General features: G+C 37.3%; 1 protein-coding gene across 3 annotated transcripts in view; it reads left to right on the top strand.

Moving 5' to 3' along the window:
• Positions 1-24408, top strand: part of KIAA0825 — a 255441-nt gene extending 231033 nt beyond the window's left edge. For all 3 annotated transcript variants that reach the window (XM_080372342.1, XM_080372341.1, XM_080372340.1), the window contains one exon: positions 15321-24408. In XM_080372342.1, coding sequence (XP_080228468.1) covers positions 15321-15435 — 115 coding nt within the window. In that variant the 3' untranslated portion in view covers positions 15436-24408. The remainder of the gene's footprint in view (positions 1-15320) is intronic.
• The last annotated feature ends 2255 nt before the right edge of the window (positions 24409-26663 follow it).

The raw sequence follows: 26663 nt of genomic DNA on the forward strand, positions 1-26663 counted from the left end.
GCTCCACAAATATGTAGTAAGAATGCTGTTTGCCTTGAGCAGAAATATAGAGAAAATTAGAATTTCAAAAAAGAGAGATACATTGCACTAACTTTGGCTTCATGGTCTCATTTATTGTAATATCCATCATTTCTTTATTTCTTTGGCAGCTCTTTATGCAGGAATTATTCTTTTTCTGAAAGCACTGAACTTTGTTCTGATTTCTGGTTTTTAAAAATAAAAAGCGCATTACCGGGAGTTCAAATATGGCAATGAATTATTACATTTTTTAACTCTTTACTACCTCAGTTCTATCCTAATCAGGCTTGATCAAATGCTGTTGCTTAGCGTCATATTTTCTGAAATGTGTAAGCAGCTGCAGAGAAGTTAATAGGCTACAAATTCCTGTTTCAAATGCTGATAATGACATTAATTGATAGGCATTTTGCCAGTTACTGTAGTCTCCACCTGTATCTGCCTTTTGGGGCATCTTCCAAATCTTTATATGTGATATCTGGATGATATATAGATTTCATCGACTTGATTTCAGTATACTTGGCAGGTAAAGGAGAGGAAATTATATTCCTGTCATGAGAAGATTTCTGAGATTTAGAAAACGTTCCCATCCTGCATCAAGATGAAATCCAAACCTTTTAAAGTTCATCATGCAGAGACACAAAGCCGGGAGCCTGGCAGGTGGGGATTTCACCGGTGCATGGGAGACCCTTCCCCTGTCACTCTTGCACGTCTCCTGTGAGTAATCTGAATTAGAAAGATACAGACCGTCCCACAGCGACTCTTTCTTTCTCCTGTGTTAAGGAATTAATAAAATCCTCCCTGAAGCACTGCAATGCAGCCTGGTGGAGTGCTGCACGTCCTCCCTTGTTCTCCCCACCTCCTTGACCAAGGCAGCAGAGTAGGGATGTGACCCTTGTTCCTGGCTGGCAAAGGCCAACCTGTTAAACTGTCTGAAGGTATTTTCTTGATTTCTAGCTTTGAAATGTGTTTCCCTTTGAAGATAATGTCAAAGTGGGTATACATCCATAAAAAATGTTCACCAAATTGGTATTTTCTATGTCAGTAAAAGTTGTGAACATATGTCTTTATGAGTTTCCTGGTTGCGGATATATGCACGTAATCCCAAGCAAGTTCCCAGTTCCAACAACCAGTGGGAATAAATATCATTTAGATGATAGCAACAACAAACCTGTGCAGTTCAACTGAATCTACGTGTCTCAACCAAGTATTTGCATGGTATTACTGTTTTCTTATGTGTCTTTTTTTCATGCATCTCCTCCCTGCTTAATGACTTCAACTCCTGACATCATATATGTCTTACACAAGCTGTGAAACTGCCTTTTTGCTTTAACTGTTGAATAATGCCGTCCTTAGCTTATGTACCCTACAAAATAATGCCAGCAGAAAGTTTGGCAATTAATTTGCCAAATGTTATTCTCACTAGCCTGTTAGGCAATTAATGAAATCTTCACTGGAGGGCATACAAAATTGAGGTTCAATATATTGTGCTCAGATCATTTAAGGTTTATCATATTATGTTCTCTTTTTTCTTCTTCTTCTTCAACTAGGTTTTGGCTATTGCAACACTAACAGATTAATGAAAAATAACGTTAATAGGCCAATTCCTTTAGTATTTATATTGCGTAGAGGAAAATTCATCAATCACTGCTTGCATTAGTAAAGCCAATATTATAATTTAAATTATTCTACTGGATGAATTTGAAAACCAGAGCCTTATAATCTTTAAAACAATATTTGCACAATAGTATTTAACTTCCCAAAGAATGGAGGAGTGGAAAAAAACTACAGTAAATATGAGGTATATTAAGACATTTCATCATGTAGTATTTCTGTTTAATCAACCCCCTGTTTAGCAACTATTCTAAATATGTATCTTGAAATATGGTAAACACTATTTACAGTTAAAGAATTTCCATGTGTATGCATGGTGAGTAAGCTAATTCATCAACATGATTTTAAAATGTATTTAATACACAGATTTATGATGTTTTTTATAGATGGTTTCCTTGAGATCAGTTTTATGTACCAGAGCCCAGCACACTGTTCTTTAGACTCACCTGTCTTTGTTATGGGTGAAAACCAGATGAAGTTTGCTTTTGTTTATTCATCTTTTTCCAGTTAACAAGTTTAAGGGGTGGACCTGAGCTAAGCAGAAAAAGCAATGCCCTTTGCCAATTTATTCAGGGGAGCTCTTGGGCAATTTCTTCCAGCTCTCTCCTTTACCTTGGTTGCAAGATTTTGGTCTGCATGACTGATTTCCAATATTTTCAGTCCTCTTTTCACTTACCTTTCTCTTCTCAGCATTTGTGGCTTTCGCATTTCTGGATGTAAATATTAGTTACACTGGTGTTGGCAACATTATCTTGCATTCAGTGAACTGGGGAAAATTACTAGTTTTTCAGTTCCAAACATAAACAAATACTCTATTTATTTATTTATTTATTTTACATGAACCTTTCTGTAAAGGATTGATATACAGCAGTGAAATACCTAAATGACTAACAATGAAGCATACTGTGGACAGAGATCCTGTTTATATATCTTCATCTCCATTTCTGTATTTGTTTATTCACCTGTATGCTAGTCTGAAATTGATTTGTTAGGCTACGTAGATTTTTATCTACAGATTATTTTATTCTTATTTGAGATGGTATCTCTGCCTCAATTGGTTGTTGCATTTTCAGTTTGGTGCTGGTAATCCTCAGGGAGAGTGAGGCAGGGTTATACAACCAGTTACTAAGTTTTGAAAATGAAAGTATCTTCCAGGCTTCCAGGCTCATTGAATTCTTTTTTTTTTTCTTTTCTTTTTTTTTTTTTTTTAATCTAACAATGGAAACCAGACAATTTATCCTGACCTTTCCATCTCTTTTTTTGTTTCACTTTTGGCATATTCTTTCCCAGGCTCTGCCATTAAAGCATTCATCCTGACTCAGTATTAGCCATTAATGGTCATGCCGTTTAGTGCACAGTTGCCACAGAGTAGCCTTTCAGACGTGTACTTCAGAGCTAAAAAAATGGTTGTAGATTTTATTATACTAGACATCTGTTTTCTATAGGAAAGAACATACAGCACTACTCACACGCTGTTCTTTATTGGAGGGACCATACTGACCCTGTGAGCATCAGAAAGGGAAATGAAGTACTGATATACAGTACTGATGTCTGAATTTGGCCAATTGACTTCAGTATTTCAGCTATTACAAGTTACAATCACTTTGATTTTTCTACACAGGGACAAGTTTGCACAGATAATGGATGTAAAGGCAACATCCTTCCTTTTCTCAGGGTACAAGCTGTTACCCCAAACCTGGGTTCTTCACCCGGTATGCCAGAACAATCACACAGCGAGTCACGATGCTGGGTTATCGCATGTCTGTGCAGAGATGGGTGCTGGGCGCTGAACCCACGCAGCTAGCACACCTCTCCCCACACGGTAGAACACTTTGTGCGCTTTGAACAACTGCTCACAGTGACACTTGGTCACCCTTAACTCTCCTTGGTTCTTGCAAGCCTCATCTCCATTGAAAGGTGCAGCATCCTTTCTTTCCACAGAACATGTTCTGTGGGGTTTGTTAGCAGGAGTCTCTCTTTGCTCGAGGGTCAATCTTTTAGTGTGATAATTAGGATAGTTCACACATAGTTCAAATAATTTTTTCTTTAGTCTCATTAACCATTTGGCATATTTATGGTCGGTTCCTTCTCCCAAGGCCACATTCTATTAACTGTTTGTAAGGGTTTAACGAACATCATCAGTTTTTCATATTCTGTCTTGTTTTTCACTACAGATATTTATATATTTTCCCCCTCTCTTTTTCTTTTTTTAAAGTAAATAATTCAGTGAAGTGGTTAGATGTTGTGCCTACAGGCTCATCCATAGCCTGGGAAGTTGAGGGACTTCATTCACTAGTAGGAGCATTTGACACATGGCAGAAGAACCGCAACTACTGACGTCTGAATGAGGGGATTTTCCCCTACCAAATCCATGAGCTGGGCAGGAGGCCAGGACACCCAAGGAACCCCATCTCCCACACCACTAAGTCTGGGACAGTTCCCTCAGAAACTACACCTTCCCAGGGAGTCCTACTGGAAAACACACAGTCATGCCAAGAAATAGACCTGCCAGGAGTGAAACCGGTACATTCTGGCGGCAGTTGGATTATATTGAAACATACGTAGGTGTGCCTTTAATACCAACAAAGGAAAATTATTTTATTTGTCTGTAGCATTGGGATTATATTTCACGTAATGCAGTTTTGATTGTGTACCATCTTGTGATATTCTGTGTTGGATTGTTGTTGGCATTTTCCATAAGGTGCTCTCTACGTTTAAGATAGTATAAATGTACGATCTTCAAAGATTATTTGCATGGCAAGCTGCAGGTTTGGATTAGTGTAAGATGCCAAAATTGAGGCCACCTGAGCAATTTACAGCCTCCCCTCACCAGTGCAGGTATGGCCCCCTTCACTTGAGCCCATACAATGCGAACCCAACTGTGCAGCTTGCAGAACAGCGAGCAGCTCGCCGAGCGCTGTTGCTGGCATTTATCTACAGCACTCTGCCGTGCCGTGTAGAAATATCCTATGATACCATCTTTAGTTACCCGAACGCGTAGTCGTCAGAGCTAGATGCAGCTGCAGCATGCATGAGGAGGGACAACTATGCCATATGGGACAGCGCTAATGATGAGGCTAATGTTTCCGTTGGTGAGGCTGCCTGCTAGGATTGCTATAGGTGTGAAGGAGACATGGCATTTGTGTGCCATCTGGGGTAGCTCCACATGGTACAGTGAAATATGATGAAACGAGGAGAGGCTGAGGAGCTGGGGCTGCTCAGCCTGGAGAAGGCTCAGAGGGACCTTATCCGCGTATGGACACCTGACGGAGGGAGAAAAGATGATGGCCTTTTCCCGGTGATGCCCAGTGACAGGACCATGGGTGCAAGAGGAATGCAGGAAATTCTGTCTAAATATTAGAAAAAACCCTTTTTTTTAATCCAAGGGTGGTCAAACCCTGGACCAGGTTGCCCAAGTAAGCAATAAGAGTCTCTGTTCTTGGAGACAGTCAACAGGATATAGCCTTGAGCAGCCTGCTCCAGGTGGCCCTGCCTTAGGTGGACACCAGCTTCAGGTGCCTATGATACCACAGGATGGGCATGCCAGGTCCTCACGAGAGACTGGGGGATTTTGGCCGCAGGCCAGGAGGGAGTGTTTTTTTCTTTGGTGTGAACATAAAGTTATTTCAGCAGCTCACCATTTGCTTAAATTTGAATAAAACCTTTTAGTACCAATAAAAGTCAGCTTTCCGGCCCCCCTAAATGTTCTCCTTAGATTGCACATTTTTTTCTGCAAGGCTTGAACTGAGTGGAGTTCTTCTAAAAGAAATACAATGTAAATGAATATTTGTTAAAAATCCAATGCATTAAGAAAAGTAGGGGATTATATTACTCTCATAATAATCTGTGTTTTCAAAATATTCATCTTTCTATACTACCATAGTAGCCCCTTCTTAACAAATGGAGGAAGTTTCTTGTTGACAAAATATGAATTTTTTATATTCCTAAGCCACAAAGCTGTCAAATTATCAAATATAATTTCTCAGCAGATCTATCTTGTGTTTGTATTTACAGAACATATACATATGCCACAGTAACCACATTTGAAAGCTTAATCCTTTAAAGTATTTACATTGGGTTTTCAGCATTCATTATGGAAAGCCTTTGTAAATTGAAATAAAAAAGGGAGGGGTGAAGAGAAGGAACAGGTAGTGCATGATCTGAAGAGCAGGATACTTTTAGTAGATACATTTTTGGTTCCTAAGCTCTACCATATAATCATATGCACGTATAGCTTACATTTACTGAATGGAAATATTGCCAGCACTGTAATCTAAGATAACTTCATTTTGTGAATTTGGGTCTCTTGATTTTCTTGAAAAATTAAATTGATGTTTAAAATAATTAAATTAATTTTATGTGATGATTACCAAGTTATTTAAAATTGGTGAAAATATTAAATCATTTGAATATTCACCTCCAAGCACTTTGCTCAAACACAGTGTTACTGAACCCGTTCTTCCATAAAATCTTGAATGCCCGCATCATTAGTCTGTTACTTGCATGAGGATGTGTAGGTAAGTATGTATATATGTAGGTAAATATAGATATGCTGTATGCATATATATTTGAAATACTATATGTGTTTGCACAATCAAGCATACAGTGTTCGTAATTCAGAGTCAGATAAGCAACTGCATGCATACAGTAGAGGTTTTTGGGATAGTTAAAGGAGAAATAAAAGAATGGGGACAAGATACAATCTGCAGGCAATAAGCACACGTGATCTTAGCACAATTATTTCTGTGAATGCCATTAAAAGAAATTATCCTTTATGAATAAACTTTGCTTAAGTTTCTAAGCTGTTCAGCAAACTGAAGCTGAAGCTGTATGAATTATTTTTATTAGGGTTTGGGATATTTTTGTTGTAACTTATTTAAAAAGCAACAGCAAAAAATCAAAATGCTTTACATAAAATACTTTACATGTATTTGGTTTCCTTAAAAGCTGAGAATATCAGTTTGGGTTAAAAAAAAAAAAAAATTGTGACATTAAGACAAAAAATAGCATTCCATAATGAAATACTATTTTTAATTAAAACTCAGGTAATTTACTTTAAAAACATTGAGACCAAATGTTTTCACATTGCATTTACATTTATAAGGCTCACCTTAATTAAAATTACTTGACAATGAACAGATCTTTTAAAATCTGCCCTGTTATTCAAGATTTTCAACCAAAATTTTTCACCAATTAGGACAAAAAACCATATTTTTTAATATGCAAAGGAGAGAGTCACAGGCACTTTCCCTATACCTGCCGACTTCATCTCACAAAAGCACTGTAGGTCTCGGATCCTGCTAATATGTGTGTATTTCTATAGGCCTTTTATTCTTTATGCATTCCAGCATGTAATTCACTGCAGAATCCACTTAGATGCAATAACAAGTCCCCGTCTGAGAAGACATGTGCTCCATGACTGACAGCGAAGTGGTGGAAAGCCAGCAGGATGGGGTCTGGGACTCAAGAAGCCTTGTGGGAATTTAGTTGCTTCCATCCAAGAGGAATATTAGTGGATTAAATCAGCATGGAAGAAAAATTAAGAGATTTGTGATTTCTCTTTTCTGCATCCCTTTCTGACTTTGGGATTTATGCAAACTAAAATCCCAAGTTACTCTTGGGAGTAAATATCTAGGTATCTGAAATTTCTGGTTTCATTTCACTCTAGTTGTGTTCATCTCCTGACAGCTTGTCAATCTCAGAAGGGTGCAATTAGACTTATGTTAATTATTTAGTACATTCCCTTTTCTCTATCAGTTTGTATTGTTATCATTAATTAGTTAGAAGTGTCAAATACATACATATATGTATACACATATAAATGTTTTCTATCCAAGTTGAAAACACTTACCAAACCTTTATTAAGCACATCTTTCCATTTTTTGGCACACTATGACATCAACATTATTGCCATGTAAATGGTGTTGGACTAAAGGACCGGTATACAAGTTGTGTATAAACCAAGAAATCTCAGAAAACTGAAAATAAGGTTAAAGGGACATCCTGCTGCTGCAGCGACCTAACAAAGTGGACTATCTTCAGAACACAGTATGGTGACAACTTCAACAAAGCTGGGTCAGTGTGAGCCTCATTCTTTCAAATGTCTGTTATTTAAAGCTACACATTTAAGAAAGAATGATAAGAATGCACTGAAAAATGGAAATTTAACAATCATTTTTTAAAAAAAAGAACCAGCTGAAATGTTGAGGATCTAGATCTTGCCCATTTTGTACTGTGTTAGAATTGCAAATGAAAAAAGTCAAATTAAAAAGACCTAGGAGAAAGCTTCATCCTGTTGTTCCCACTGTCTGCGACGCATGGCTTGGTGTCTGTGAAGCTTGAGTCACCATTTTTCAAAGATGTGGGACAGCAAACACCAATAACAGGGGGCTGCGTAAATGCTACCTCTCCTTTCTTATTGCAGCAGGAAAGCTTCTGAAATTTTTGCTGTGTGCCTTCCGCTGCCCTTGACAACATCCTTTGTAGCTGTGTTCTTGCCCTGGAAAAGGGTCTTTCATCATTTTATTCCAACACTTGTGAAGTTTCTATTTCAGTTCAAAACTTCTTAAATATCCTTCTAATGTCTTAACTTCATAGCTGGGACAGGTTAACCTATGAGTCAGAGCTCTATTCTCCTCTCTTCTCATGACATACTTTCTACAATGTTCCCCATGTGCTTATTTTTTCAGTACATCAAAATACTGTCTCTTCTTTGGGTCTGCTCTTTGGAAGCAGGAGCATAACTCTGTTGATCTCTTATAGCGGTGTCTTTCTTAAATATTTTTTCCCTTGCTGCCATTCTTGTGGCATACAGATAATTAAAACCATAAATAATAATTCTCATGGCGCATTCCTCCATATCCTCTAGGAAATAAATGAATTTATTTTATTGACTGGGAAAATTCCAGGAGGGCATTTTTCATGGTGTTTGTGTACTTTTGAGAGGCAGGAATTTGGCAAAATTGTATTGAAATGTTGAGGTTTAATTTATATCTGAATGTGATGAAAGATACTGATTTTCACATAGATTGTCCTCACAGCAATGTATCTGTCCATTATGAGGAGATATTGTTTATTTTGGGTGAAGAAAAACAGTGAATTGTTTTGCATTAGGTAGACCTGGAGATGTTGTCCCTGTTGCCGTGATTTCAGGGTGAATATCGCTACCAGAAACTTTACAGGCATCACATTGTTCACCTGGGTCTTGTTCAGTAGCGCAGTAGTTGTATATTTCATAGCTCCTCACCTCCCTCTTTTTTTCATGTCTTTCAGGGGAGAGTGGTTAGTAGATTTCAGAGTGATTAAAAGATCTGAGATTACTACACAAATGACTGGAACAAAAGAGACATTTTTTGAACAGTTGATATTTAAGGAGTTAAAATATTAGTCACAGTATTAAATAAATTATTTTAACCAAATGCAATCTTGTTAAACTGCTAGACGCTTCCCTTTTAATTTAATAGTACCATTAGAAAAATAAAGCATTGCCTCAAGTAGAAACTGAAAGACTTTTCAGGACTTGAGGTTATGGATAAACATTGGGCTTGAGCTGGCTGCCTAACATTGATGTAAAATGCATTTCATGGTTTGTGATTTCTCCTGTTAGAAAAAGTGCATTTGCAACTGAAATACGAAATGAAACTTACAGAGATGTATATTCTTTTATTACTTAAAAATGGCAAACAAGGTACCAGCTGCTGAGATTTCTTGTGTCGAGGTGAAGTATAGCATGCTAGACATCGATAACAAACAATAGTTTCTCTGCCTGCAAGAGCTTAATCCACAGCTCTGTCTCTCGTGAACTTCAGGAAGCAAAAAGGTAATTCATTAAAATGCTCCATGAGCTGGTAGCAAGACATGGTATGTTATTTAACTGCATGATTTCTCTACCCATTCCAGCTCAGTGTAGAGAACCCTACTGACTTTATTGGCAGTGTTCTGACACATTTAAACGTATATGTTTATTTTAGATTAAAATAAATATTTACATGCACATTTTAAATTTATGATTTATCATACAAAATATCAAGAACTGTACAAAAAAACTAAACTCCATGTATTTTCCATCTTGAGTATAAATATGCCAGTATAATCCAGTACAAAGGGATAATGGTTGTTTCAACCAAAGGCGTTTGAGTTCAGTTAAAGGCCCTGCACAGCTGTGAGAATAGGTTGTGTGATGGTGGCTTGTAACTAGTGTGGAGGCTGCAAAAGGCAAAAACAAAACACCAAATTACCTGTCTTGACTTCATGCCTGCTTTGTCACTTTCCTCTTCCTTTGTCAACGGCTGGCAAACAAATGGTCAGTCTCATCTTCATTCAGCCGCTAATAATATTTATCATAATTATATTGTACGAGGAGCAAGCATAAGGACAAGTATAAAGACTTCTTTTGGAGAAAATACAATTAATGGTTTCACATCTGCTCAAGTTTAAAAGGCTACAGGAAGTACATGCAAATGAAAAATACTCTTTAAACAGCAAGGGACCCCCGGACCAGCTGAACTGGGAGGGTGCCGCAGCTGCAAGGTCACAATGTAAGAGAACATGCCACAGCTGGCAGTGCACATTATTAGGGTTAAGTCCCTTGCAAAAAAAACCAACAAACCCTGCACCTCTTAAACAATGGCATGAATTTAATCTCAATTTCACAAAATTGCATCGACAAGTTGTTGATGCACACACTGTTGCTTGCTTTTGCCTCCTTCAGTTTATAGCGTTACTTATGAATAAATGCATTTAGAGAGAAGTTTGAAAATTACATCAAAGCAGTTTATTGAAGAAACCAAAAGCGAATATCTGGAAAAATATTTTCACATACGTTACGTGAAATGACTCTCAAGTCACATAAAGGTAAAAGGGAATGTAAGTTAAGCACCTTTTTTGTGTTCTTTTCCCACTCTTGCCTTCTTACCTAACACTTGGCAAAAGAAGACCTTCTCAACTTGTGCTCACTTTTTTTATCAAAATTCCCCTTGAAAATAGTGTGTCTGTAAAGCTTTGCAGTGGTAATTCACCACATTAAAAATAGATAAGCTTAAGACCTTGCAGTGCTTGAAGTCTGAATGTTTACCCATGTTAGGATGTTTGAATGGCACTGGCTGTGTCTGATTTAGATTAGATGTGAATTATGTCATCTTCTTAGCTCAGTATCAAATACATTGCTTTTTTTTATACTCATCAACTATTAAGTATAGCTATTATTCAATATGAAAATGCATATTTTCAGCTATCTAATGTACAACTGTACAGTTAATGTTTCATCATTTGCCAACACTTCCCTACAAGGGGACCTGAGATATTACTTTTTCCATAGGAAATACTTCCCCCTACTTTTTCCATAGGAAATACTTCCCCCCCCCCCCCCCCTTCCATCCGTAGAATTACATGGGATGTAACATTTTTCAGGACATTAAGAAACACAACAGATATCAAAATATTACATAAGCATTCTCAGCAAAACATAGAATACCACTAAAAAAATTATGTTTGTGTGACCCTTTCTGTAAACTGTCCACTTTTTAGATGTTGTTTTGTATAAGCTTTAGAAAACGGCATGGTTAGTCTCTCTGACAATACAAATAAGGAGATTTTTCAAAGTTCATAATACATCTTGAAAAGTATTCTTACATTTTAGTTCAGTTTTCTTCATTTTTTCTTGCTGTTAATTTTTCACATAAATTTTTCCCTCCGATCTTTACAGACTTGTTATAACTAATGAACTGTAATGAACAAACTTAGTAACTAATCAAAGAGTACCTACTAAAGTAAACTTCTTAAAATGTGATAATCTGCTACAGGTAAAATCTATGTCACTTTTCATAATTCCTATATGCATACTACTATATGTAAACCATGTTGTATTTCTGATTTAATATACTACTCCTTTGATATCAACTTCCTCTTGGTCTGTAACAAGCACCTAAATGTAATATATAGTCCCTATTATGGTTTCTAAAAAGTGGCTTCATAGGAATATATCTACGATTTACAAAATATATGCAATTTTGCAACAGGAATCAAAGCAGCAAATATATCACCACCTATTAAATCCAGCCCTGCCAAAATGTCTAGCATGCCTTTTAACAGAAGATTTTTCTCTGCATCTTTGCAAACAAATTTACTTTTGGTAATTCAGTATAGCGGGGAGAAAAAAGTATCACAAAACATAGTCCTGTATACCTGTTTATATGAAAAGATGTAATGATGCTAATTATAAGCAAGGCTAGCACATGGATACACTGCCAAGGAAACAAGCTGGAATCACTGGATATGCCGGGAGCATGGAATACTTCGCCCCTTGCACTTTGTTAGCTTGTGGATGTGCAAGCCAAGACTTTTTCCTCTCTTGCCCCTTATTTATGCAGAGAAACAGAAGCCTTCCCAGTGCTAGGTATCCTCTTTGACCTCATGATCTAAGGTCTAGGATGACCAGCAGAAAACTTCAGTGATTCCTCTATTTATCTGTGCTGACGTCTTTTGCTGTATCTGCCTGAAAAAATATACTGCCAAGGTTTTTTTCCCTGTGATTAGCCATGTGCAACATAGTAAAGGAACAACACAGGGAGAAAAGTTTTTAGGCAGTTCATCTCTGGTGCACTGAATATGTCATCTACATTATTTGATACTTCAGCATATTTTGAAAACATATTTCAAATATTTAATTCTGTAAGTGCACAAGTAGTATTGGCCTGAAAACTTGCATTGCCACCCTAAAGGTTACAAAGGTGATGGCAGTTTATTTTAAACATATGCTTTCTTTTAAATATAAAGAATATACTGAAAGTTGGTCTTTCTGGACACTGGGACTCATTATGGTTATATGAACTCTAAGCAAAATGTAGATGGTGATATGATGGATTGGTTCAAATAATTCCAGTACCGTTTTGAAAAGCTGATTTTATTTTATCTTCCAAGATACAGCAATGTAGCCAGACTAAAATAAAATATACACCGCCTATGTATTTGGAAATTTTCTCTAGGAGCTATGTTACTAATGATTTGGAACAACAGAGGTGTGCAGGCTGGCTGTTCAGCTGATGAAGATTGCATTTTGAAAGTAATTTGTGATGGTAATTTCATTCACATTCACATTACTTGAACTGGCTAGTTGGATTTGTACCAATTACTATTGCCAAAACAATTGTCACACATTTTAGATATGCTAGTAAAAACATGTTCTATTTTGGACAAATTTTTGAATAGTAAATGTTGACTCTTTTTCCACTTGAACACGAACACCTGGTTTCTCATCTCATGCAGAACAGCAAAGACGTGCTGTGGCCTCCTTGCTTACAGTCCAGTAGTCTTTCAAAAAACAGCATTATCCCTAGACTTTTAAGCATAAGAGTGGAAAAATGTCTAAATTAGATGAGGGACCAGGTGTTTGTCAAGTTCATTTCATAGATCTTTAATTCATGGATACTGTTAAGCAAATGCATAGAAGACATTCTTATCCTCATTGGACCTGCTTAAATGCTTTAAAAATAGACTGCTTTTTGATAAAATGATAATGTAATGTATTAGTAATAACTTGTTATAAAGTGAACACTAAAGAATGTCCAAACTGGATGACATTGAAGATTTTTACCAACACTAATGTTTAAGGTTCAATGAAATGTGCTGACAAGTATGAAGTCACTGTCTTTAAAAGGAATCTGCTGATTTATTTTTAAGCTTCCATTAGCCAAGACTGCTAGACTTCTGTGTTATACCTCCAGCAATAACTGTTTTGAACATATTCCATTTAGCATTTTTAGTTGTCGTCCTTCTAAGCAAACAGCTCCTCTACTTAAAAATATGCAACAAATCAAATTAATTAAAATGAATCAATTGAACTGGTAAAGTGCTGTTTCAGAATGACTCTGAGGACCATAAATTCAAATTAAGGCTTGCATGACTCCTTCCTGGGTTTGAAGAGGTGCGTGGTACGTTAGCAAAAGGAAAAAGGGAAAACAGTCACCCTATTTAACAGTGTTCAGCTGGGATGCTTGCGAAAGTTAATTGTGCTGAGGGCTCGTATAGCCAGATTTTACAAACATACCATAAACCAAAGAATGAAGCAGGCAGACATAACAGCAATTAATTGTACCTAATGTTGATATTCAGGTAAGGTTAAGTATCATTGTAGTCATGTATGAGTGGGGTAATAGGAGGTTAATTATTGCAAAAATTTGATCATGGACATGCAGCATTTACAACTTTACTCATAGTACACTTTGCTTCTTCTGATAACTTCTTCACTTCAGGCAGTAATGTGTGTTGTCAGATTCATTTTTAAAAGTAAAGGTATGATAGAGATATGCTAATTTATGCATGGTCATTGAATATATTTTTCCTAACTGTATTTTAACGATCGGATTGTACTACAGAGCATTTGTTCTTATTCTGGTTTTAGTAAGCTTTTAAATACAGTTACAAAAAGTGCACGCCATGCTCTATTGCCAATAACAACTGTCCTCTTTTTGAAAATATGATGAATGCAACGTTCTCTTCCCACCATTCTGTATTATATTTGATTTATTCACCAATCTAAACTTGTATATGGCTTCTGGTTTTTGCAGTCTGATTGAGGACCTAAGAAGTGTGGGGACAGGATTAAAGCATTGCTCTTGACATTAGTTTCCTAAAAGCAGTCTTTGTTCTGCTGCTTCTCTACATGTCTCCTACTTTACAGGATCATCCTATGGCTCATTTATAATCTACTGGATTTAATACTTGAAAATCTGATTTCTGTATTCATGCTTTACCTTTTGTCTTCAGCTGGTCTGAACTGGGAGCCTACACTTTATTATCTACTTAGAACAGAAAGAGATGAATATTAAAGGGATATCAAACCCTTAAATATCCCTAGAATTTGTAAAAGAGATAGACCCACATTACTGAGTATTATGTAGGCATAATTAGAGTGATGCAAAGTTTAGCTGACTATGTATTAGCACTATTTCTGCATTTATTATCCTGATTTTCTGCAAGGGAATACTGCATGACCTTTAAGGTTTTATATTTAATTAACTACCAAACAAAAGCAAAATCATCTTCATATTCGTTTACTTTTTCATTTTTCAGTTTTAATCTTCATCCTAAACTAGAATTGAGTATTCACATAGAGAAAGGGGAGAATACGGTATGTTTATTTCCTGGTGTGATAGGTATGCCTGCTGGTTAAAGAAACAAACAGCCAGTCAGTTTTGTGGTATTTCTTAATATAGTATTATCACTGCAAGAGAATGATGGCCATTCGGATTAACTATTTGAGCTGGACATCGTGTGATGTTTGAGTTTTCACTGCAGACTTACAGAGCCTCAGGAGCAGTGGCTTAACTTCCAAAACACCTGTTCAATCTTCCACTTTTTTTCTGCTAGTTTTACAAGGTTTCCACTTCTACCAACGTGTGTGATACAAAACAGAAAAAGAGAGTATTACCACAATAAATATAAGCAAGATTTTTTGGTAGGTTTTACAATTTGTCATGCCGGTTGTGTGGGGCAAGATTCTTGGGGCAAGATTCTTCTGTATTTTGTGTGACGCAGTATTCTCAACTGGTGTACCCCACCCCGGGGGGGGGGGGGGGGGGGGGGGTGCAGGGCAGGCAATTAATTGGTAGTAACGAGTTTTGTATTGACTTGCTTGTTCTAAGGACTGGTTTAAAACACATTAAAAAATTAATAAAAAGTTCTTTTTCTTTCAGGTGGGAGATGAAAGAAGGTGCATATCTTGAAGATGAGGAGAAAGTTATGGTGGAACGCTTAAAAAATGTTTATTTGACACAGAGCACTCCTACCTCAGAGGATAAAGAAGGATAATTACCTTGACAGGTTTCGGGTAGCACCTTTTTCTGAATTCAGTATGATTAACTTAATGGCTTAGTTATAACTGACAGGACTAGAAAGCTCAGGAATATATATCTTGTGTAGGAGTTTTAAACTAAAGAATGTTCCCCTGTTATTGTCTAGTCACCCCATCCAGGCAGCAATTGTTCACACATGCATAAGGCGAGCAACAATATATGAAAATGTCAATGTCACAAAACAAGGAGGGTGTATCTCAGTGCTGCGGAGGCATAAACCTGAATGACAAACCGAGAACTGTTTTAAAAGTATAAAACTTGCTCTGAAAATAATGCAATCTGGGACACGTGCGAGGCAAACACCCGTGCTATGCTTCCATCGACCATTGTGGAGCCAGCCTGCCCCCGGCTCGTGTTGCTCAAGGACCTTTCTCTCCTTTGGTGCTTGTGTTCTAGTTAGTCCTGCCATGAAATCACCCAGAGTTTACGAGAAAGGACAGATATAGGCCGTAGGTCTGCAGTCCTCTGTGAGTTGCTCCAGGATGAGTATGCTTGGCTGTTATTCCCAAACAAAACCGCACCAGCTTTATTGCCCTCGCAAATCCTAACTTAACAACCAGCGTGTCATATGGCTTAAAAGGCACATGATAGAGAAACTGTTAGCAGCTTTTAAAGATTTGAGTGGCATCTTTTTATTTAAAAGAATTATTCACTGGCAGTGCTCAAAGAAATGTCCTAATAGTGAACTGAGAAGAGAAAATTATAAAAAATTCAATGTTTATTTCTGATAAATACAATAACATTTCATTTTCAAAGTAAGCCCTGTCTGATGTTCAGGTTTTCCAAATATTATATGTTTTTCTTTTCAGTAAAAGTTCTTCCTCAAAGACTAAAAATAGCTGAGTTAGGCACATGGGTGTTTTGACAATATTTTTCATACAGAAGGTTGGTTAATATTTCCTTAGCTCTATGGAAATAATCCATCATTTTTCTATTTGTTCCTTGCATTGGAAGTCCAAGGCAACTATTTCCCCTGCCTAATGAAGGGCTCTGGCAAGATCTTGTTACGGCTGCAATCTGAGCTGCAGCTATTCCTGTTCCCACCACATCTCACAGATGCTATTAGGGACGTAACTCAGACCACTTGCATAGGAGGAAGGCACATTTTTTTCCTAAAAACTTCAGTAGCAGCATGGGTGACTGTAATGCTAGTGCTGCTGTAGGGTCTAATCTGAAATGCAGTTTTTCCTGCTTAATTACTTCTTTTTTTTTTTTTTTTTTTGGTATCATTCATAAAAGATATCAATCCATTTAAAATGAAAATGGGGACCACTGCATCTTACAAATCTCCAAAGATCTTGCTACAACACTGCATCAACAAACAGGCTGTGAGGCACTGATGCTCCAAAAATGCTAAAAATATTATTTAAAGAATAAACCAGACTTTTTCCTGTGCTGCTGATACAGTCATTTCAGATCATAAAGAAGTGATGAAGTGTAAAAACAATTTGTCTTCGCTTTGTATTTCACCTTTGAAGATTAATTGTGATCTTGAGGCTTAAAACGTGGCTACAGGGGTTACCTATGATGGCAGGTATGGTATTCTGACAAATGAGGCACACAGGCTCCAAGCCATATTAATAATGTGTTAGTGCACATGGAAGATGGGAGTTTAGAATATTCTTTCCTATTTTATTGAAATATATTGTACATAATTAACTTTTTGTATAGTCACATAAAGTGGATTTCTCTCTATGTGGTGAAACTGACTGAAATAGTTTTTTGTGGAAAAAGCTCCCCTTCTGGGAAACGCTTATTCTGAATAGGATAAACTTTGCAAGTGGAAAAAGCTAACCCAGAATAAAAGCCCTCACTTGGTCTGAAATGGGGATGTCCATATGGGGAGTTATGCCAAATTGGTTAATATCCTTTAAATTCACAACACATCTGGTTCTAGAATAATAACAGTCATGTTAAAAAAAAAAGAAAAAAAAATCGTTATGCCCCTTCTTCCCTTCCCTCCCTGCCAAATTAATTCAGCAGGAATCCACTGGGTAGCATCAGGACAATTCTGTCTTTCTTAGAAAGAGTATATTTATAATCTTTAGTAATGTGGAGCTGACAAGACAGAATAACTAGCCTGAAAAAAAGCTGAACCTTTGCACAATATTTTATTTGGATGTTTTTCTTATCCATCTCTATCTCTTATTTCTTATCTCTATATATATGTCTTTTAGAGCATCTGAATGCAAGCTAATGTGTGTTTGAAATTGAACTTGTCCCTCAGTCCTTACTGAGAAACAGCAGGGCACAATTTGTTGGCAATGTAGTGATCTTATTAACTGACCTTCAGGGTATGAAAGAAACATCATCTTGGCAACATCACTTATGCTGAATAGATACTTTTGCAACATCAACATTTGTTCAAAAAAATTACAGTAATAGTAAGGGCTGTATAACTAAGATTGCTAAATCACATACCATTAATTTATCAAGACTGCTTACTTTAAACTTAAACCCTTAACTGACACTTCAAAGAGCTGATCATTTTTACTTTGTAAGGTGTGTAAAGTTAGTACTTGTATAACTGATTGCTGCTTTCTTTGGCTTTTCTTAATAAAACAATAGTTCTGTATTCTTAAAAAAGTTCTGCTGATGCTAAAATTGACTTAAGAGTCATTTCATTTTGGAGAGCGATGGGTTCATAAAGCTGCAATGTTTTGCTTTCGTATTTTATGTTGTGGCTCTTTGTCACGACTTGGTGATCCAAGAACGTCTCACATTTATGTTTATCCTCAATAAATGAAGGCAACAGGAGCCAGATTTGCTGGCTGCAGTGTGGGACCTGTGCTGCACGACCACTGCAATCTGACTATCTTAATTGCTCCTGGAAAGGTAGTCAAAAATAAGGACTAAAGTCTGTTGTGTACAATGGACCTTTCCCTCTGAACAGGCAAAAGTGGGCCTTGTTGGCTCAGCTGAGTTAGTGTAAACGGAAATTTTTATATTTAAAGAAATTAATTTGATCAGATAGAACAAACTAGGTAACTATGCATTATCATTAATGCTTACACCTAATTCTTATTTAACATTTTAATATGCTTAGGCCTTTTTACGAAACAGGTTTACATGGGAGACTTCATGGCATGGAATATCTCTAATTGTATCAGTTTAGTATCCAGCCATATCTTAACATCTTGCTACTTTTGAAAGGTAGTTAATAAAATTAGAAGCGGGGCAAAACTGAGATAGCATTAATAGCACTGAAACTCAGAAAGACAGGAGAGAGAGAGAAATTTGGGAAAAGACAGGCACAAAGACGTAGCCCTGCCTTTTAGTGACTGCTCTCCTGACAAACAGTCTCCCATAGATCATGCTTCATTCCAGGAGAGGGCTTTTGTAGAGACCACAGGTAACAAAGCTCTTTGTTCTGGAAATATGCACGAGGGCAAATGGATGTTCTCCCATTCATCTCTACGTCCTCGCAGCAGTGCAAGGTAGGCGTGAGGCTGCCTTCTTCCAGTTAGCTTCCTCTGACAGAAATACTCCATTTCCCTCTCAGCTGAGAGGTCTTCACAAAATATACTGAGTCTTACCTACAGGAAGATACCAATTATGTGCTGATATAAAACTATTTTATGAAACTCCTTAAAATATGTGCAGTCATTTTCAGTGACAGACAATATCCAAACTTTCAAGGCAACAGTCGAAAGACTAAGGAATTAGACCTATTGGCCTAATTAGGCATGAAACGGGAGAGTAACTTGACAGCAACAGGGAGATTTCTAAGCAAGCATATGGGTCTTGAGGAGGTCCTGGCTGCTGCAAAGCCGCTCCTCTGTAGTAACTGTCCATGTTGTAAACAGTGGTATGAGTGGGAGCAGAAGCTCTAAAACTGTTTTTAGTGTAAGGCCTAGGAAACGGGCAAGGGTGAGCTGGCTTTTCCCTCTGCCTGTGGACTCCAACACTTGGGAAGCAGACTAAACCGACTGACATTGTCTGGCAGGCAGTACCAGAAAAGCATGCAAGGTCTTGAGCAGGTTGGGTATTGCTGAGGACCTTGTAAGACCCATCAGTAAAATTGTGGAGGAGTCAGACTATTCCTCTCTGGCAACAGCACCTGAGAATAGACTGTTAGCTATTACAGCAGCAAGTAAAATAATGATACAGAGCTGGCAAGAAACACTCCAAAAAAAGCAAGGAATCATGCAAACAAGAAAAAAAAAATCCCAACCCTCTTTTATTTTTCCTGAAAAAGTGGTTCTATAACAAGTGCCTCAGGAAGAACTAGTGATTACCAACCACTAATAACATAAAGTGATCACCCAAATTAAGATTGTGTGTCAGTTTAGTAGACAACTACCCCTAAGCTGACAAGGAGCCACTCAGGTCATGGCTAGTGCAAATCTGATGACTACCAGATCAAGCCCTTTAGATCCATGACAACTTAAGCTGTTAGGTTGCAGCCATCTCTGAGGAGATACTTTATAATACCTCCTACTGAAGAAAGTGTTAACATTAAAATAGCTATGAGCTATCCAGTTTCTGCAGTAAATTGATCCAAGCTCCAACAGACAACAGTCTCAGTGTCTGCACAGCCTTGAGTCACATCCATTCTCTACCTAGAAACGAGGCAAAGAGCTGGGTAATGGTGATCACACTCAGCAGGTGTGATCCTCTCCAGCCACCAGCTCAAAGAGCATGCCGTGTCTGCCATGACCAACTCAGGTTTCAAATCTAGCTCATGCTGGAGGTTTGCTGCAACAGCACATAACTGTTCTTTTCAGGACAGATTTTTAGAAAAATCTTTTCAGCTCTCCCCATAAAGACATTGATTAAAATTCCTCTTATAGAACAAGCACTCAGTCATTAGGATACACCTAATGAATAGTTACCGATGCACCCAGTGTGTTCCATAAGCTAAATGTTAATGACATGATCATATAAATTTTGTCCCTAGATGAATTTGCTAGAGGGCTGAAACACAAGCAACTTTGGTAAATTTGTAATTACCTAATATCCAACTACTTTCTTTTTTCTTTTTTCTTTTTTTTTTTTGTCCCATAATCTGTGTTTTCTATGTAAAGAGTCTACTAACTTTTGACATTTGCTGTCCATAAAGAAATAGTTTCACATAGCTTTTCATGTGTCATCTTGACTCTGTTTTGTTTTCTACCTCAATATTGACTTTCAGGCATCCTGGAAAAATGTACTGGTTAATGTTTGTTACAATTTAGAATGTGGGTACTGCTGCCACTCAGTTATACATGGGTAGATAATTCATTTTCTAGACTTAATGTCATACAGACTTAAAGCGGTGAAGTCATGGCTAATAATTTCAGGTTTAGGGTTGTCTGAAGACTTCTGCTCCTCATGTCCCATATGCATTTTGAAATATCTTTGTTTTTCCATTGTTCTAAGCTACCTGTGTTAGCCAGGATAGTTGGAGATATCTTTATGCATTCCTGTTTGTGAGCTATTTATGGTTTTTACTTAAACTGATGTATTTTGCCCCAGGTTTTATTTTCTTTAGGTTCTCTGAACTTTTAATTTACACTTGGAAATACATAGCACATCTGTTTTCATAATCCACAAGCACCTAAATACTTATCAGCAAAGCCTATGCCTTCTCAAACCTAATACAGAGTCTTAGGCAACCAAGAATGTATTAAATGTAAAATTCAAACCAACCACCTGCAAGGTTATCATTCAAGAAACGCAGTAGTCATTTTCACTTGGATTTTCACCTCTCTGTATATTCTAGAAATAACAGATTTAAGGAGTTGTTTGCTTATGTTCTGGGCAGTTTATGGGTATCTTCTATTCTATATAATAAACATGTCTTAAATGGGGTTTATTATGTAAATTAAGATTACACATTCCCTTTGGAGAATGGAACAAACATTCAGAAGGTAAAAGGTTGAAATGACAGGTGTTTTTTGTTCTGGCGTATGGACTAGCAAACAGATTACTTTCTACAGTAAGCCAGATGTGGCCTTGGGAATGAAATTATCTTGGCAGGAATCCTACCTGCAGGTATGTATTAACTTCAGGAAATTGACAGCTGAACATGTGCTATGGAGACTTTCTTCGGAGGCAAAGGGATTATATCTCTTCAAATAGCAACAGTTTCTATTGCAGGCTCCCAAATTTCACTCATGCCCATCTACTTCATGAATGGACAGATCGATGGAGGCCATTGCATTAATACAACACAAATGTGTAATGTTAATCATCTGGCCTCCTCTTCTCTCCAGACAAATAATTAACCAGAACATGGTAGGCTGTTCTTTATTTCCGACAACTATGCACGGTCTTGATCAATGTTACTGAGCAAGACCGTACCTCTGCCAGACTTTGGTATCAAACCACAGAGCCCTCCACACTGATAAATTGGATAATGAGGTTGAATTTTTCATGTTTAAAGGTGCTGTATATGCCTGGTGTGGTTCTTGGATTTGTGAACCAAAACCGACCAGTCCTGCACCTTTCATTTCCACTCCCTCCCCCTCTCACCCTTCCCCAGTTTTGGCTGAGCTGTCAGTTTTATGGTCATTCCCGCTGCTTCCAGATGAGGCTATGGCCCCATCTTACGCAGCAGGGTACAAAATACATACAAAGCGATTAGCTGTCTCAAAGAGCATCCAGTAAATACGTACTACTGAGTTTCCAGGCCCAGTAGTGAGACACTTGGTAGTTAAAGCTTTTGCATTTTAACCCTACAGTCTTTGGGCATATCTCCAATCTGACAAGCTCCAAGGTGAGACATGCCCGCTTGTTTTGTAGGAGCCTGGTGGCTTGGTGTTGGTTTTGTTGAGAGGAGAGGAAAGGGAAGCGATTGCTAGTTTATTATTATCTTTATATTGTTATGTTAATTCTACTGGGTTTGTTACTGTTTTGGTTTCTTTCCATGTGGATGGATGACTGGTTAATACCTGATGGTTGCAATCTGCTTAAGTAGTTTGGGCATTGATAAAGTCATGGTAACTGCCAGTAGCAGAAGTAATTTGTGAGCATAGTCTTTGTAAAAAGTGTCTGTCATGCCAACAGGCACTATAGGAATTAAATCAACCTAAATCTCTGTACTAAAATGGTCTATCATTAACATGATTTCTTAGTTCAGCTTTGTCAGGTCTCTCCCTGATAACCACAGTATTCCTTCTGCGGTTAGAAATGGGTTGAACAGAAAAATGCTGGTATCTTACATGCTGTGCCTTTTGAGGGATGTCATTTTTCCAACTCAAGTTCCAAAAGGTGCACTTAAACTATGTAACGGAAAAGGTACATGTATTTGCTTTTCCATTTTATGTGTACACAAATTGTTTAGATGACAGTTGTACAATTTTTTAAAAAGTTATATAATACCCTGGAGCAGTCATCTGCTCTAACATGCATAATTTATTCAAAAATCATTCATGGAGTTGAGGGATTGATAGTTTGGAACAGAAAAATTATAGGTATGCTAAGTATGCTCTTGCAAAAATAAATCATGTAATCATATATTGAGATCAAATATTTCAAAATTCAAAGTACAATTAAATTGTTTGCACATGTAACAGCAGTGAAATGACTTTGCAAGGTTTACATCATAAACCCATATATCTACAGAGTAAATAGTAGAACACAGACCATAAAGTTCTGTCAATAGCATTGCTTTCAATCTTTCTTTGTTTCATTCCACCAAAACTTTTCATATCAGTCTGGCATTTTTTTGAACAACTATAACTATACACAGGACCAAAGAATTAGGAGTGGTAACTTGAAATATAGATCATGTATATTTAATCTTTACAACAAATGCAAAAGCAGTAAGTGAAAAACAAAGACATAACAGACTGTAAAAACTCTTGAGAACATATAATGAAGCATAAGAGTGAATGTCACGACAGATTTATGTATGTTCCAGTTTCAGCAAAAACTGCTGAAGACAAATTTGAGAATATTTGTGTATCATACTTCTGGCACAATAGCAGCAACCAAAATAAATTATCCAGGAATAAGACATAAGAAACAGATTCAGGGTGTAAACAACAAGCTGAATAAGAATTTTGAATTAAAGCAAACTTTTCAAGCCAAAAGAAAAGGAGTTTTTTCAGCCTTGCAGAGCACTCAAGAACATTGTTGCTTTTTCATGAGTTTTCAGTATTTCACTTTTTTCCCCCTAAAGTTTCTAATTTAATTCTTGTGAAAAGTGTTTCTCAGAAGGTAACACATCATCTTTGTCAGGAAAGCTAACATTTTTATTTTTCATGAAACACACTCTCTGTATTTATGCACTATACATGGTACACAAAAAGCCTATTCCATCGATGTCAAGCCAAAAGAATAAATTAAACTACAAAGGGAATTCTAAAGATAATTTTTTTTTCTCCCACTATCTTTTCATTTGGTCTTAGTCTCAGTAGGAATTTTTGTGTCCCAAAAGACACACGAAAAAGTTTTCCCCAGAATCACACACCCTAAAGGTTGCTATTCTTAAATGCAACTGCTAGATGAGAAGGCTATGCCTTTTTTTATTTATCTTTTTAACCTGTGGAAATAGCAGCTGTCATTGCCCAAAAAATGTTTAAGATTGAAAAAAATTGATATGTTTCCCAGATCTGTGTCTGACAACAGCTGGGTTGAAGTTGCTCCACAGTGGAGTCTCTCTTGTGCAAACACAGTGCTCTGTGGATAACTGGCTAGCTGAAAAAGTTCATAGACATAGTCCAGCTGGCTGGACAAAAATGCACATCGCTCTCAGCTTATCTGAAGTAAAGCAAAATACACTGTCTTTGGCTGTTTTTGTTACACAATAACAGGAAGATTTCGGTGGGAAAAGAATGTTGCAGGTGGGAACAGAAAACTACAGAAGAGAAACTAGGGGCGGACTTGGTATTTAGGCAACTAACCAATAATGAGCTTAACTTTTGTAATATGTATGAGCTAATTATAACAAGGCATAAAAGGCAACTGTAAGGGACAATAAACGAAGTCTGCTGATCACTCATATTGAGTGACTGTGTCTTCCCTCCGTCGCGACAGTGCTCAGCATTAAATAAATACTCACAATTTTTGTAAAGTAGGTGACATGAGATGGTCAATAGGACAAAGCAAAAAACTATAATGCATTTTTTCATGGAATTTTTCTCTGCCCTGATACCCTTTCCATCGTTTTGTCACAGCAAAGGATTCCTAAACTGGATCGCATCCTTCAGTTTCAGGGCTCAGTGAAAAGCTCAAGTGGAATAAACAGACTACATTTATTGCAAATGTAAATGCAACCTATGTACAATAAAAGTGATCAGTCTCAGCATACTTGGGTACCCCTGTTGCGAACGTGCGTTTGTGAGGCTTAGCATGCTCTCAACCAGCAGTAATCCGACTGAGAACTAAAGATGTTAATACTTCACATTGCCAGGTGCTGAAAGCAGGAACGTAGGTACTTCTGAAGAAAGGGCTGTGATGTTCTAACAGCACTGAACCACAGGAGGATTTAACAACTGCTTATGAAAGTTGCATTGCAGGATAGCTATTAAAATCAGACATCCTACTTGCTACAATCATCTATCAGCTGCGTCTAAAATCCTGCCCACCTTCTGTGTGTCATCTGGAGGAGATAAAGTTTTAATTGTGAGCGGGTGGTATAAAAAAAATAGAAAAAAAAGAAAGGCGCCTTCTGTCATTCCAAATTCCTTGTCCTATCTTGCTTGCTGTTTCAGTGGGTTTGTGCCAGTTGAAGTTTTGCAGGCAGCTTTTAAAAAGACAAAAAATATAAATAAAATCAATAGAAACAAATAATATCTAGGACAACAAAGAGCACACCATGAAGAATGCATTGCAGAGAATGGGAATAAAAAATACTGTGTATTGCAGCTTTTTCCCTTATATGCTTTGACTCTTTTCTCACCTAAGTTTCAAATAACTCCTAGTTTACTTGGTACCCATTACCAAATTACCTTTCTGCCTGTTTATTCTGCATTTGTAATTATGACATTAAAAGCTTCTTCCCCGTTTCCACTAAGCTACAGTATTAAACATCAGAAGCTCGTGTTTTGGGGTTCAGAATGGTTTCATTCATAATATTTTCATTCAGCTTTCCTGTTCAGTATTTTGAGTTGATAAGACTTGACATTTTTTTCAGCCATTTGAAATAAGCCTTGTTAAAGCAGTATTTATGTTACTGTAATAAGAACTGTCTTCAGACCATGATCACTTGTCATAGACGCGACAAATATTTGGTTCCCTTGGTGTGCTCTTTAGATATGATGATGAAGTCTTAAAATAACTTATCCTGTCTTCAATACAGTTCTTTTGAATTACTTTTTTTGCCTCTAAATTTAAAAAAAAAAAAAAAAAACAATGTATTTTCATACTGACAGCCCTGAAATTTTCATGCTGTGTCATGCAGACTGCAGCCCTCGGTGAGAACAGCGTTTCTGACCTCCGTGCCGCAGACAGACACTCACAGAGCCACTTGCAGAGGTCGGTGCCTCCCTTGCGTCAGTTGGCCTGCTTATCTCATGTTCCCAGCGTATCCCAGGGCCCTTCCTTCCAATGTATTATTAGTATAGTGGCTTTCTTGAAAGTCTCTGGGTCTTGTTTCCAAGTTTGATCCCCACCCCCCGTGCTGTTGTCAGTGCAGTGTCACTGCTATTTCACATGACTAGCAGTTGACAATTTTTCTCTTTGAAACTCCCTCTCTTTCAAATTCAATTTCCTAATTGTTTCATGGGAAAGGAACAGAGTCTCTGGCCTTTGTTTTATTATTTATATTTTGCGAAGGAAGAAACAAAGGCCTCGTAACAGAAAGAACTCCTTTAGGGATGAAGTTCAGGCAGACACATGATAGATGTCTAGTTCGTACTAGAAAAAAGAGAAATGCGTCTCTCCTGCAGATCCATGACCATCCGACTACTGGCTTAACCATCACAGCAAGACACAGAAAACAAGGTCTCACAAGGTCTTCAAGAAATCCTAATGTCCCTAAAAAAGACCTCTTTCCTCCTCATTTACCCTGACTGATAAATTCATAGGAAAAGTTTTCTGTTCTTTCAGTGCCTGATTTTGAACTTCATGCTCTTAGATTTCATCACATTTCTCTCACTCTAGTCATTACTTATGTTTCAACTTAGCGTCATCTGCAAATTTCATGGTTGCACATCAAATTCTTACCTCTGCCTCATTAATGACTACATTGCAGATACTATGTCCAAAAACTAATCACCATGCCCAAAGAGTGCTCCTGTTCATTTCTGTCTAACC

Source organism: Falco punctatus (genome assembly GCF_963210335.1).
Source record: "Falco punctatus genome assembly, chromosome: Z".
Classification (NCBI taxonomy): Eukaryota; Metazoa; Chordata; class Aves; order Falconiformes; family Falconidae; genus Falco; species Falco punctatus.